The sequence below is a fragment of the Glycine max genome, chromosome 19, assembly GCF_000004515.6.
Source record: "Glycine max cultivar Williams 82 chromosome 19, Glycine_max_v4.0, whole genome shotgun sequence".
NCBI lineage: Eukaryota > Viridiplantae > Streptophyta > Magnoliopsida > Fabales > Fabaceae > Glycine > Glycine max.
The window spans coordinates 8150604-8162975 of record NC_038255.2 but is presented as its reverse complement, the minus strand read 5'-3'; the positions used below and the strand labels follow the sequence as shown (position 1 = coordinate 8162975).

The 12372-nt window shown below is 33.8% G+C and overlaps 1 protein-coding gene across 2 annotated transcripts; it reads left to right on the top strand.

Annotated features, from left to right (window-relative positions):
* Nucleotides 1-1670: 1670 nt before the first annotated feature.
* LOC100793536 (alpha/beta hydrolase domain-containing protein 17C) lies at nucleotides 1671-11919 on the top strand. Of its 2 annotated transcripts, XM_006603921.4 has the most exons (6): nucleotides 1702-2240; nucleotides 6716-6752; nucleotides 9938-10174; nucleotides 10256-10303; nucleotides 11256-11315; nucleotides 11409-11919. In XM_006603921.4, the coding sequence occupies exons 1-6, from the start codon at nucleotides 1909-1911 to the stop codon at nucleotides 11664-11666; spliced, it is 972 nt and encodes a 323-aa protein (XP_006603984.1). In that variant the 5' UTR covers nucleotides 1702-1908; the 3' UTR covers nucleotides 11667-11919. The 2 variants fall into 2 exon arrangements, with proteins under 2 accessions (XP_003553261.1, XP_006603984.1); XM_003553213.5 differs by having other exon boundaries at nucleotides 1671-2240; nucleotides 11256-11919.
* Nucleotides 11920-12372: the final 453 nt, after the last annotated feature.

Below are 12372 nucleotides of genomic sequence, written 5' to 3'. Positions count from 1 at the left end.
TATTACTTTCAGAAAATTTCCCCTCCAATAATATGTTTGTATAAGATAGACTTTTATTTTATTGCCACTTCTTAGCAATTGAGGCAACATTATAGGAAATGGAACATTGTTTTATTTTCGTTCAAGGTCTAGTACGGAAAATACGTTGAACAAAATAAATTTGAAGAATAACCGGAAAAAAAAGGAAAACTCTCCAAATTATTAAGAAGAACTGTATCCATTTAAAGTCACCCTTCCAAAGATAACTCAACAACATCATGGTATTTTTTTAAGAATATTTTTTAATTTGGATAAACAACACATTAAGCAATATATATAAATTACAGAATTGAGCCTGAAATTTTATACTTTAATATCCTAAATTCCAAGTCACAACCGGTTCTATTCTAAATGTTATAAACTCAATTCTTATATATCATAAGAAAAGCTCAAATTTGTTATAAAAAATAAGCTCAACTCTTATATAACAACCGGTTCTACACTTTGAGAGTTACATCAATAAATTCAAATAATAAAACCCTCTAAAACCAAATTCTTATTTTTAATAATCCCAATAAAAATCACAGTTATAAATAACCAAATTAAATTAACTTAACTATCCACTAATTAACTCAGGCGTGATTGATTAACATATTTAAATTTACGATTGGACTGAGAGACGATGGGTTTGGTATGAAACATGATATGATACCAAACGCAATTGAAGAGAGGACACATAACAATTTGCGATAAGAACACGTACAATATAAGCTCAATTACTCATCGATTTATTAAGATGTTATTGGTATGAAAGGATCAAAATCAATACCGCACAAATCAATAAGTTGTTGATAATAATTTGATTTTATAATTAAAGACTTTCTCTTTTAATTCCTACAGTTAAAAATATCCCTTTTTTAATTCTTACATATATAACTTTAATCATTTTTAATTTCAATACATATCATTTTATTTTTTTTAATTATTATCAAAAATACTTTAACAGATTAAAAATATGTGTAAAAACTAAAAAAAAAAAACATGTATTTTTAAGTAGCAATTTGTAATAGGTTACAACTAAAATTTATCTAAAAATAGATTGATCGATAATGTAATTTGTTATCATGCTTTAGCTAAAAACAAATATGTATTCAATATGTTAGTAAATGTTTGTGAGATTTATTTTAATACATATTTATTTGTTTTTAATTAAAATATATTAATAAATTATAATTAGAAGATGTTTTAAAGCAAATCATAGTCTTGCTAAATCTCTTTTAGTTATAAATTTTGTTTAGAAAGATATTTTAGTTAGTTATTTTTATACTAGTTGAAAAATTTATTTAATTGTTTGATAAAAAATTAATATTTTTTTAATAATTTTTAGTATTTTTTTAATACTACTTGAAATATTTTCTTAAAAATATTAAATTTTATTTTTTTTTAATTTTTATCTTCAATATTTTTTTATTTTTTAAATAAATCATAATTTTATTACTTTTACATTATTTTACACTTTTTAAATACTATACTTATAATTTAATACAACTTACACCTACCATAGAATTAGTTACAATAGTACTGGTACTAAATTTTTTGTAACTGTGAGAACGAGTAATTAAACAAAATATACAGCGTACCCATAGATACATACGTTATTATAGTTATCTAGGCACGTACGTTGTTGTTGTTGTTGTCAATCCCATGTCATAAAAGCAAAGCTGAGTCGACAAATACACCAACAACAACACTGAACAGTCTCTTTCTTCTCTCTATCTCTCTCTAAGAACTTAGAAATTCAAAAAAGTTACTCACAAAAATATAATAAGAAAGAACTCCACCAGCACCAACACCAACACCACCAAAAGAGCACAATTTTCAAAACCCACGCGCCGCCGTGACGCGCAGCCTGTATGAGTCATCGCCGCCATGGGCGGAGTCACCTCCTCGATCGCCGCCAAGTTCGCCTTCTTCCCGCCGCACCCACCGTCCTACACGGTGGTCGCCGCCGCCGAGGGTGGCGGCTTCTCGGACCCTGCGCCGGCGCCGCCGCGCCTCGCCATTCCGGAGGTGCCGAGCAAGGACAACGTGGACGTGCTTAAGCTTCGCACGCGCCGAGGCAACGAAATCGTGGCGTTGTACGTTAAGTACCATAGACCCACCTGCACCATGCTCTATTCTCACGGGAATGCCGCGGATTTGGGCCAAATGTTCGAACTTTTCGTTGAATTGAGCAACAGGCTTCGCCTCAATGTTATGGGGTACTTTTCCCTTTTTTTGTATTTTAATAATTTTCTTTTCGTCTTGTCTTGTGATTCATGTAGCTGAGCTCACCTATTAGGATAAGGCTTTGTTGTTGTTGTTGTTGTAATAATTTCCTTTTTTTGTATTTTTTGTTGAAAAAAATTAGCTTGATGTTTTTTTTTTTTTTGGTGAATAACTTAGCTTGATGTTGATGTTGCTGTGATTGCTTTTGGTTTGAGTGTTGTTTGCATTAATTGGTTGTGTCTGGGATGATCTTGGAGGAATCAGAATGTTCTGGTCTGTATTTAATTGGTTTGCTTTTCTTTTTCTTTTTTTTTCTTACTTTTTGAGTTTTAGTTAATTAAAGTGTTAAGTTGCTTCCTTTTTTTACTAAAAAATATGATTATTGTTATGTTAAATTAAGCATCTGGGTGAGTTTCTTTTGATTAAGCTCCGGTTGCTTGCTCCTGCTTTTCTCTGTACTTTTTAATGATGTTGTTTTATGATTGGAGTTGGAATTGGTAATGGTGATGCTATTTCTGTGATGGTTCTGAAGGGAAAAAAGTGGTTTAAGGAAGGTTCTGTTTTCTTTGGGTAAAGGGTAGTTGGGGAATCAAAATGAGGGTGGCGATGTTTAAGAGGAAGGTGGTTTAACTTTTTCTAGAGAAGTCAGCCACAGTAATGGAAAATTTGATTGCTGGAAGAACATTCTTTTCCTGTTAAGATGGTTTTTGGCATAAAAGATAATGGTGAAAAGAAAAGTTTTGAGTGGATCGATGCTTACCTGTTATCTATCTTTGTGGTGTTGAAACTTGAAAGTTCTGTTTGTGTCTTCTTAGTATTGCTATTCTGAAGAGCTGAACTTGCCTTGTTGTCTTCGTTTTTACGGTGCAGAGATTAGGCTGCTTATAACATGTACCTGTGTCATAGTTATTAGTAACTAGGAAATTGGAACTTACTATCTCAGTAGCTCTTGATGCTGACATGTTTTAGAATATGGCCAGTTATTGTTTTTATTGACCAAGGTTGTGAATGATTTATTCTTTTTTATGATACTGAATGTTTAACCTATGTACGTCATAGCATGGCAGTGTATACACAATACAGTATTATGTGTTGTTACTGTTACATGTTCTATTACTGTTATGCTTGTTAGGTGCAACCTTTTACTGTTACAGTTTTGTTGTGTCCTGTTGCTGTTAGTTTGTTAGTTGTAGACTGTTACTGTAGTTTTTTACAGTCTGTTGTAGCTGAACTCAATGCAGTTACAGCTTCAGTTACTATATAAGTTTCAGTCTTTGCATCAGAGATGACACTTTCGAATACTAACATTATCGAATAGCTTTTCAGTCTACGATGCTGAAAAATATGGTATCAAACCTGTTTTTTTGTCCTGGTACCATGACATTCCATCAACATCGTTTCCATTTTCTAGAAGCCCCATATTTTGTACTAGTTACATTTTCCCACACAATCCCTATCAAACTAGACAAGAAAAATTTTCTCAACTGGAATCAACAAAGAGGTAATATCCAAGGCCACCAACTACAAACTATGTAGGAAATCAAACAATTCCTTTCAGATTCAGAACAGAAGAAGATCATGGTCAAGGCCTAGTGAATTTAGCCTATGTTGAGTAGGAGCAGCAGAGTTCTGTTCTCTTAGCCTGGCTCCAGCCTTATGTTTTAATTCATTTCTTCCCTGGGTTGACGGGTGTATTCATTCTTGGCAAGTTTGGGAGGAGATCCATAACCTTTTTCTTGAACAAATACTAGCAAAATCTTGTCACTTTAGATCTGAGCTGCACTGCCTCAAGAATAAAAGTCATTCTTGATTCCATTTCTTGCTTTTTATTGGAGATTCAGTCTCTCCTCTAGATCATCTTGGACCAATTCAGGAGGACTCCCAAATGAGTATGATTTTTTCCCTGCTGCAGTCAGTGGTAGATTTGATGCTTTCCTTATCAAGGAAGTCAACCGACTCCTTGATCAGGAGGGCGGCTTAAGAAGAGCTAGAAAGCTGTACTAGCTGATGCACTTTCAATCAACCTTACTCAAGGTTCTGATTCCTTTTTGCCTCCAGCAGCAGTTCCACAAACACCTGGTCCAATTACTCAAGATTTTGTAATCAATGACTGAGATTTGTTACTTTACCTTCTAAGTGAGTTGCTCTCTTTAAGAGGAGCTGGATCCAGTATTATGGCGGACATCATGGTTCCTTTTGTGGAGGAGGTAGCCACTTTGGCTGTTACAGAGGCCAAGGGTGGTCTTTTGGTTGTAGGGCATGATGCCAGATGCCACTACTGCTAATCTCATGGATATTCTCCTTGCTTTAAATCTTCTCAGTACTATGGATTTTGTCCTGCTACATGGAGCTCAGGCCATTCTGTATGCTCCCCTGCTCATTATCCTGACTACACTCCAGCTCATTATCCTGCTATTGATTCACTGATACAGGTTACAATCTCTATTTAGGTCTGCTTCATCCAACAATTGCTTCACGCCCTCTTATCATATAGGCAGAACATCTCTCCAAGCATTTCCTCCACTCGCTTTTGTGACTTTTCAAAGCTGGCTCTTCCCTGTGACCTAAGATTAGGTCATGCACTACCTGCTGGTCTTGAGGATCTTTCCACAGAAACATGGTGTCTGATTTCAAGAACAACTCATCCTGTTACTCCTAAATCCAAAAGATTGCTTCATGGCACTCCATTTTAGAGCTTTGACAGGATCCTAATGGGAAATGGTCATGGTTTGTCCATCACAACTATTGGTTCTACAACTTTTCTCACTTCTCTCAGGCCACAAACCCTCTATCATTTGTAATTCTCACTGAGATCTTCTCTATTTCTTTAACTCACTCATTTTCTCAGATGTCTTTTTTTGGCAAATTATTTATGGATTCAAGCAAAGTTCTTCAACAGACAACTTAGATTCTAGAAGTGACCTTTCCAAAGTTAAATCATAAACCGATAACAATACTCTTGTTTAAGACTGTAATATTTTTGAGAAAAATGCCTTGAATAATTTATGTTTTATTTGTTCCACTATATAGATTATGTTAGAACTTTTTAATGAAATAATTATTTTTGTAGTTACTTATTGTTAACTCACGAGACAATTTCAGTTACTGGATATCACTCAGGGAAATTGATATTTTTGTACATTGTGACTAGGGGTGTGAATGAGTCAAACTGAGTCAAAAACTTTAAGTTCAAGTTTTGCTGACCAAAATAATATGGTACTCAAGTTTGACTCATTTAAATCAACCAAATTTAAATCTTGAGTTTGACTTGTTAGAAAAATATAAAGCTTAAGATTGGCTTATTTATCTCATTCATAACTTGAGCAGGGAAGTGTTTTTCTTTTAATAATTTTAAGCACATTAATTAAGTATTTAATATATATTTTCATGTTAGAGGATAAGATAAAAATAAGAACAAAAGAGAATAAAAGAATATTTGAACATAAAAATGATATATTTAAGGTTGAATCATCTATATAATCAAGCTCAAGCTAATAAATTAACAAGCTTGAATGAGCATTTGATGAGTCAAGTTTGAATAATTCACTAATAATTCAACTTATTTATACAATTATACCGGTAAATGTAACTATCTTGAAGACATACTTGGCCTCAAGTTGTGATTAATGAGTCTCTTGGAGAGATAACTCTTGTTCACTTGAGTCATACTCGTTTATAGAGAATAGTTACTTTGGTCCAATTTCACATGGCAATCATCTTTCATATTGGAAATGTATTTTCCATCATGATTATTCCCATACTTCTTAGCAAAACTTGGTTCTGTTTAAGGTAAAAGTATGAACTGAACAATATTACATCTTGAGTTTCTGCTATATTATTTTGTTAAATCAATATCAGGAACCTTACAACCATCCTCTGCTTAAAATTTTGTTAGCTATGATAATTTATGACTGTAGTCTGTACTCTTGGTAATTATTACTGGCATCATCCTTTACTAATTTTGTATTCATTGATATTAGTAGTATTGATTTCCCCTATCTTTCCCTCCTTCCTCCTTCTCCTAAATAGGCCCAAAAGATATGAAGAATGAGTATACCAACTAAAATAAATTTTATGGAAGCACAAGTGTCATATTATATGCACTCTTTTTAATCATTCATTGGGAGTTTGTGTGTGTATGCTGTTTATACAGCAAAAGATAGCTTGTAATGTTCTTCTATGCTGTTTTATTTTTCATCAGTTTGCTATCCTATACTGCAATTTATTTATCTTCCTCAGTATATATTTGTCTTGAATTTCTCTAATTGTAAATATAAGAAATAAAGTTGTCTTGGTTCTTGGCTACTTATAGGATACAATTACATGAAATTTAAAAGTGCATATGGGAATGCTTTTGTTATTCTCAGATGTCACATATACAATATTCCCATGTTGTCCTTAAATGTCCTTTAGTTCTACTACTTTATTTCATTTCATTGACTTATTTTAATAACTTTTCTTTCTACAGTTACGATTACTCTGGTTATGGACAGTCAACAGGAAAGGTTAGTAGTCTAAATTTTCAGCCCATCCAAGTCTATCACTCTATCAGTAGAATTCAGATGTATATCTACACAACTTTTTAATATTCTTAAATCTTAATGTCTATTACGTTTATTACACACACACACACACACTCTTAGTTATTGTAAGAAATTAGACAATATATTTACAACTATTAGATTAAAAATTTAAAATTAACGATTCAAATTTCATAATTAATTACAAATTTCACATGATCTTCAATTAAAATTTAAAAAGGAAGAAAATCACATGAGATCAGTAATTAAATATGCAATTCAAACTGTCAATTTTAATCTAAAAGGTTGTAATTAAGTATTCTAATTTCTCACAATAAATAAGAGTTCCCACCTTGTACTTTGTGTGTGTGTATGTTATGAATCAGTCCATACACAGCACAGACAAGGGCAAGGAATTATCAGACAAAGATGAGACAATCATGCATCCAAGAAGCAAGAGGCAGAGCACCAGGCCACAATACCTGAAGGATTTCATAATGGAGTCTGACAAGGGACGCTGAGCTGGCGCATGTGTAGTGGCTAGAGGAATATCCTGTCTGCTAAAGAAGCATCTTTCTGTTAGGATATTTCCTTAATCCGTTATTGCCAGCACCTTCTAGGACCTGCAGAAGAAATTAGCTTGAATTAGCTTAGCACTTTGGCTGCCTATAAATAAACAACACGTAATGAAAAATTCAAGCAGAAAATAGAATCCCTTTTCTTCTTTCTTTCTTTCTTTGGGAGGTCCCTAGTCCTTGAAGTCTAGGATTACTTGAGCTGATTTTTCTGCTCATAACAGTGTATAAACTGTTCTCATTCTAAGAATGTGAAGACAGTAAATCTAAATTATACAACTATACATAGATGATCAAGATGAAAAGTTAGGTAGCGATCATTTATGAAAGTCATGTGTGCATTTATCTTTTCACAATAACCAATTGCTCTCAAGTCTCACCTACATATTCCCTATATATATAAGTTGACTTCATGGAAGTTGTGCCCACTAGCCAGGACTTGTTTGAAAAACAAAGGAAATGAGACATAAGTTATGACCATTGGCCATGACTTGTGTAGCAAGATATTTTCAAAAGACATAAATATTGAGGCAAAAGGGAATCCTTTAGTTTTTGTAAAAGTATCTTACTATATCATTACTGTATCTTTCAGTCTTTTAGAGTATCTCAGACTATCTAATTTAGGTGTGGTTTTCATATTTCATGATTTATTTTCTTATTTTATTAGGATTAGGAGTCTAGTATTAGTATAAACAGATATTCATGCTTTGTATTTTGTATCACATGAATTCAATATCAAAATCAGATTATTCGTTGCCTTAGTCTCTGCTTTCCTCAGTCTTTAACCAATCCCTGAAATTTTAACATTATATTAGAGCTTGGTTTGCCATCCTCCGTGACCTGTCTCATCACTATTCTGCTATTGAGTTTCTTAATTTGAATTCTTTTGTTTGGTATACTGTTTCCAAAGTCCAAACCACCTCAGTTTTCAACAATTGACCTTCCCATTGTCTCTGCACGAAATTCGACCACTGAAACCCAAGATTTCCATCCACTTTCTGTTTCTCTCACCCCCTTCTCCTTCTCGTTTGATTGTCAGTAACCATTTCACTGCTTGTCAGTGGACTTTTTCAATCGCCACCACCACCACCATTATCTTCTCGATCATCTCAAGATTGGTCAGCCACCCAAATGACATGGCCATTGCAATCCAATGCACCTTTGTTGCTTGCTCTGCAGCACATGTGCTCACTTGAGACTTCCAAGACAAGGATATGTCTGGTTGTCACCTGTCCTGAATGAATTGTCTTGTCTTCTGTGATAGGCTAATAGGCCAGGCCAAGCCTTAATTTTTTATAACAGGCCAGGCCTATTTATGCAAAGCTTGGCCTGACCTGGCCTATTGCTTCCACTATCTGCATTTCCTTCAACTATCTGAATATTTTTAGTCAAGTCCCTGAACTTTTTTTTTTCAATTAAGTTCCTAAACTTGTATTCGTTTTTTAATTAGTACAGGGACCTAATTAAAAAACACATACAAGTTCAGGGGCCCGATTGAAAAAAAATAATTCAGTGACTTATTTAAAAATATCCATAGTTCAGGGCCCTAATTAAAAAATTGTCAAGTCTTTACAGGCCAGTATTCTTACCTCTGCAGCTCTGCAGGTTCTAAACTTATTATTATTATTGGAGTAATTCTTAATTCTTAGATGGACACATACCTAACAGATCACATTTAGGCACATCCAATTAAAAATTTACACATCATTAAAAAATAATAAAATTCAGTCAAATAATATACATCAAAATAAAAACTATTTCTATCTATCTCCAGTTTATCCCATTCCTCTCAGCTTTTGCAGTTTCGCACCCCCACATCCAATTCCAACACCAACGACGGTTTACAGACTTCATGATTCAATTGAGAAGATAACTAAACGCGTTTAATCTTCCCCAAATAATTTGTTCAGATGTGTTGCATTGTTCTTGTGGCTCCTTTGACAAATTTCTTCTATATTTATACACTTCTATACTCTTGTTACTGTTATTATTGTTATTGGTGAGGGTATGGATCAGGTTGGGTACTAAGGTACCCGCATCTGTACCTTAAATTTGTAGGTAATTAATTACCTGTACCCCGCCCCCTACCCATAAAATGGGGCAATTATCCTACTCATCATGAGTAATTTTTGCGGGTACCCACTGGGTCCAATACCCATTGTCTTCCCTAATCTGATGTGTTATAATACAAGGCATTGACACCTGTTTATACCCATCATTTGGTGAAGTACTAATGAAGGATTACTTGCAAGTCCACACTAATAACAGCATTACCCTAAGAAGATTCCAGGAATCTTAATATTCTTAATTCTAACACAAATGTTTTTTTTTTTTTTGTTTATGAATGTAAAAGACATTATTTAAACTGCTTGAATAGTTTTATGGAAAAATGTGGATTTATAAGCGCAGTCTGGGATCAATGACTTTAAGTTTATCTGCAATTCATTATCAAATAAAGAAAGTTTTGTTTATTTGTAAAGTGAGCTATCAATATTTTAATGCGGAATACTATGGTGTTGTTTGTAGATGGTTCTTTCAGAGTGACATTATTGCTTGTAAGTTAATAACAGTCATCCTTTTTGTATGTTGAAACAGCCAACTGAATGTAATACATACGCAGATATTGATGCTGCATATAAATGCCTAAAAGAGCAATACGGGGTGGAAGATGAGCAATTGATATTGTATGGTCAATCTGTTGGGAGTGGTCCGACACTTGATCTTGCTTCACGGATAGCAGAACTGAGAGGTGTTATCTTGCATAGTCCAATTTTGTCAGGACTTAGAGTACTATACCCCGTAAAACGGACATACTGGTTTGATATTTACAAGGTAGAGTTTTTAACAGATTCTATTCCAATCTGTTTCATTCGATATATGGATATTTACATGGTTTGTTTTTCTTCTATGCAGAATATTGATAAAGTTGGTGCAGTCAAATGTCCTGTTTTGGTTATACATGTAAGTGATTTTCTCTCCCCCACCCTCCCCCTTGAATTTAATGTGTTCTTTTAGGGCTACATGTCCATTTTTTTCCTTTGTTGGTAATGCTTATGGTTTTCTTTCAGGCTTAAATTAAGTTGACCACCAAATCAATGCGTTTTTATATATAGCTAGAACATGCTTAATTAAGTCAAGTAACTTGCCATTGTTGGATTTAATCCATGGACAGTGTAAATCATTTTACACTTATAGTAAACCATATGTTACTACCTTAAGAAAAAAACTGTTAAAGACTTCCACTGCAAATGAAAAACCGCAGTTATCAATATGCGTTCTAACGCACTTTTTTTAACACACTCTTTATTATTGGCTGAAATTTACTTAGAATGTGGGTTTAAGCCTAACTTAACTCCACTAGATTAGCTTGTATCACTAGTTGATGTAGGATCTCCAACACACCATCCTCACACCAAGGAATGGACATCTTGAGCATGAAGTTTACAAGACTAAACATCTGTGGGTGGTTCAATAATGGCCTGATACAATAGCTAGGATAGACTCTGATCTGATACCTTAGAATTTGAGTTATGGCCTAAATCAAATCCTATATTGGCCTCACTTATAAATGTTAATTTGACCATATTACTAGTCAATGTAGGATCTCCAACAATTTATTGGAAATCACAATTTTGTAGATCTCACTTCTTATTTAATGAGTTCCATTCATGTTTTTATAGTTTTCAGTCTCAATAAAACTTAATTATAGAATGTGTTAGAGTGTGCTACTAACACTCCTCTCATGAGTGTAAAAGGTCTTATACTCGTAACTAGTAGTTTGCACTATCAGTAAGACTGTAGCCATTCATCACGCGCATTCTTCCCAATTATTTGTTTTCAATGTTCTTTTTATTGTGTCTTTTCTTCAGAAGTTGGTAAACAGTAGTGATGATTATAATTTTTCCATGACCAGGGGACTGCAGATGAAGTTGTGGATGTGTCCCATGGGAAGCAGCTCTGGGAGCTTTGCAAGGTAAAGTACGAACCCTTGTGGGTAAGTGGTGGTGGACATTGTAATCTTGAGCTTTACCCTGAATTCATTAAACATCTAAAGAAATTTGTACAGACAATTGGAAAATCTAAAGCAACTGCAAATGGTTCTAAAAAGGACACTGTAGAATCTGATAATCAAGGCAAAGCTAGCAAAGAATCTGAAAGTGGAACTTCCGTTACTTCTGAATTGAGTACAGAAATCCCTGAAGTTTCTAGAAACAGTTTAGATAGCCGTCTCGAGAAGTCTAAAAAACCAGACAAACCGGAAAAATCTCGTATGAGCACAGACCATGTTGATAGGTTTAGGAGAAGAAAGGGGTTAGTTTGGTAGTGTCTCTCACAGGAACTGTATCCAGAATAATTTATCTGCTAGGATTCACTTGGCAGGTAATCTAATTCCACTTTTCAGGTAATGATGCCACTTCTAAATGAATATATTGAGTGAGTTTTCTGTTTCCTTTCCTCCTTCTTAGGTCCAGAATTCAGCTGTATGTTAAATTATTGAGAGCAATATGCATTTGTATGCCCTGTAAAATCAACAGCTTGATATAAATGCAATCATTATGATAATTTGTTTTTGGTTATTTTCAAGTGTCTTATGTTTTGCTCTGTGTTTCAATCCTTGTCTTCCTTCATTCACCCAAGTAAAATATGGATGGAAAGAATTTAAGGCTGCCAGAGCAGCAGATATTATCTACAACCACCAAGGGATAACTTGGCAGCACAATCAAGAAATGTTGAAGTCTCACTTTGTTAAATACAAGAATGTTCCAATGATCTATACTATCTCTTGAATATATTCTCTATCCTCCAGTTATACTTCAGATGGGTGGTTAAGATTAAAACTAATTAAAAGAATCTTGGTCATTTATGTATTAGTATTATGACTAAGATTTACTCTCCAAGACAGTTTTCATTTTAAGAATAATCATCAAGATTAAATGTTATTAGTCACATAATCACTTTGAAAAGTCATGTACTACTTCCGTCCTTAAATATATATGATTCTTTTTTAAAAAAATTGGTAGTTACTTTCT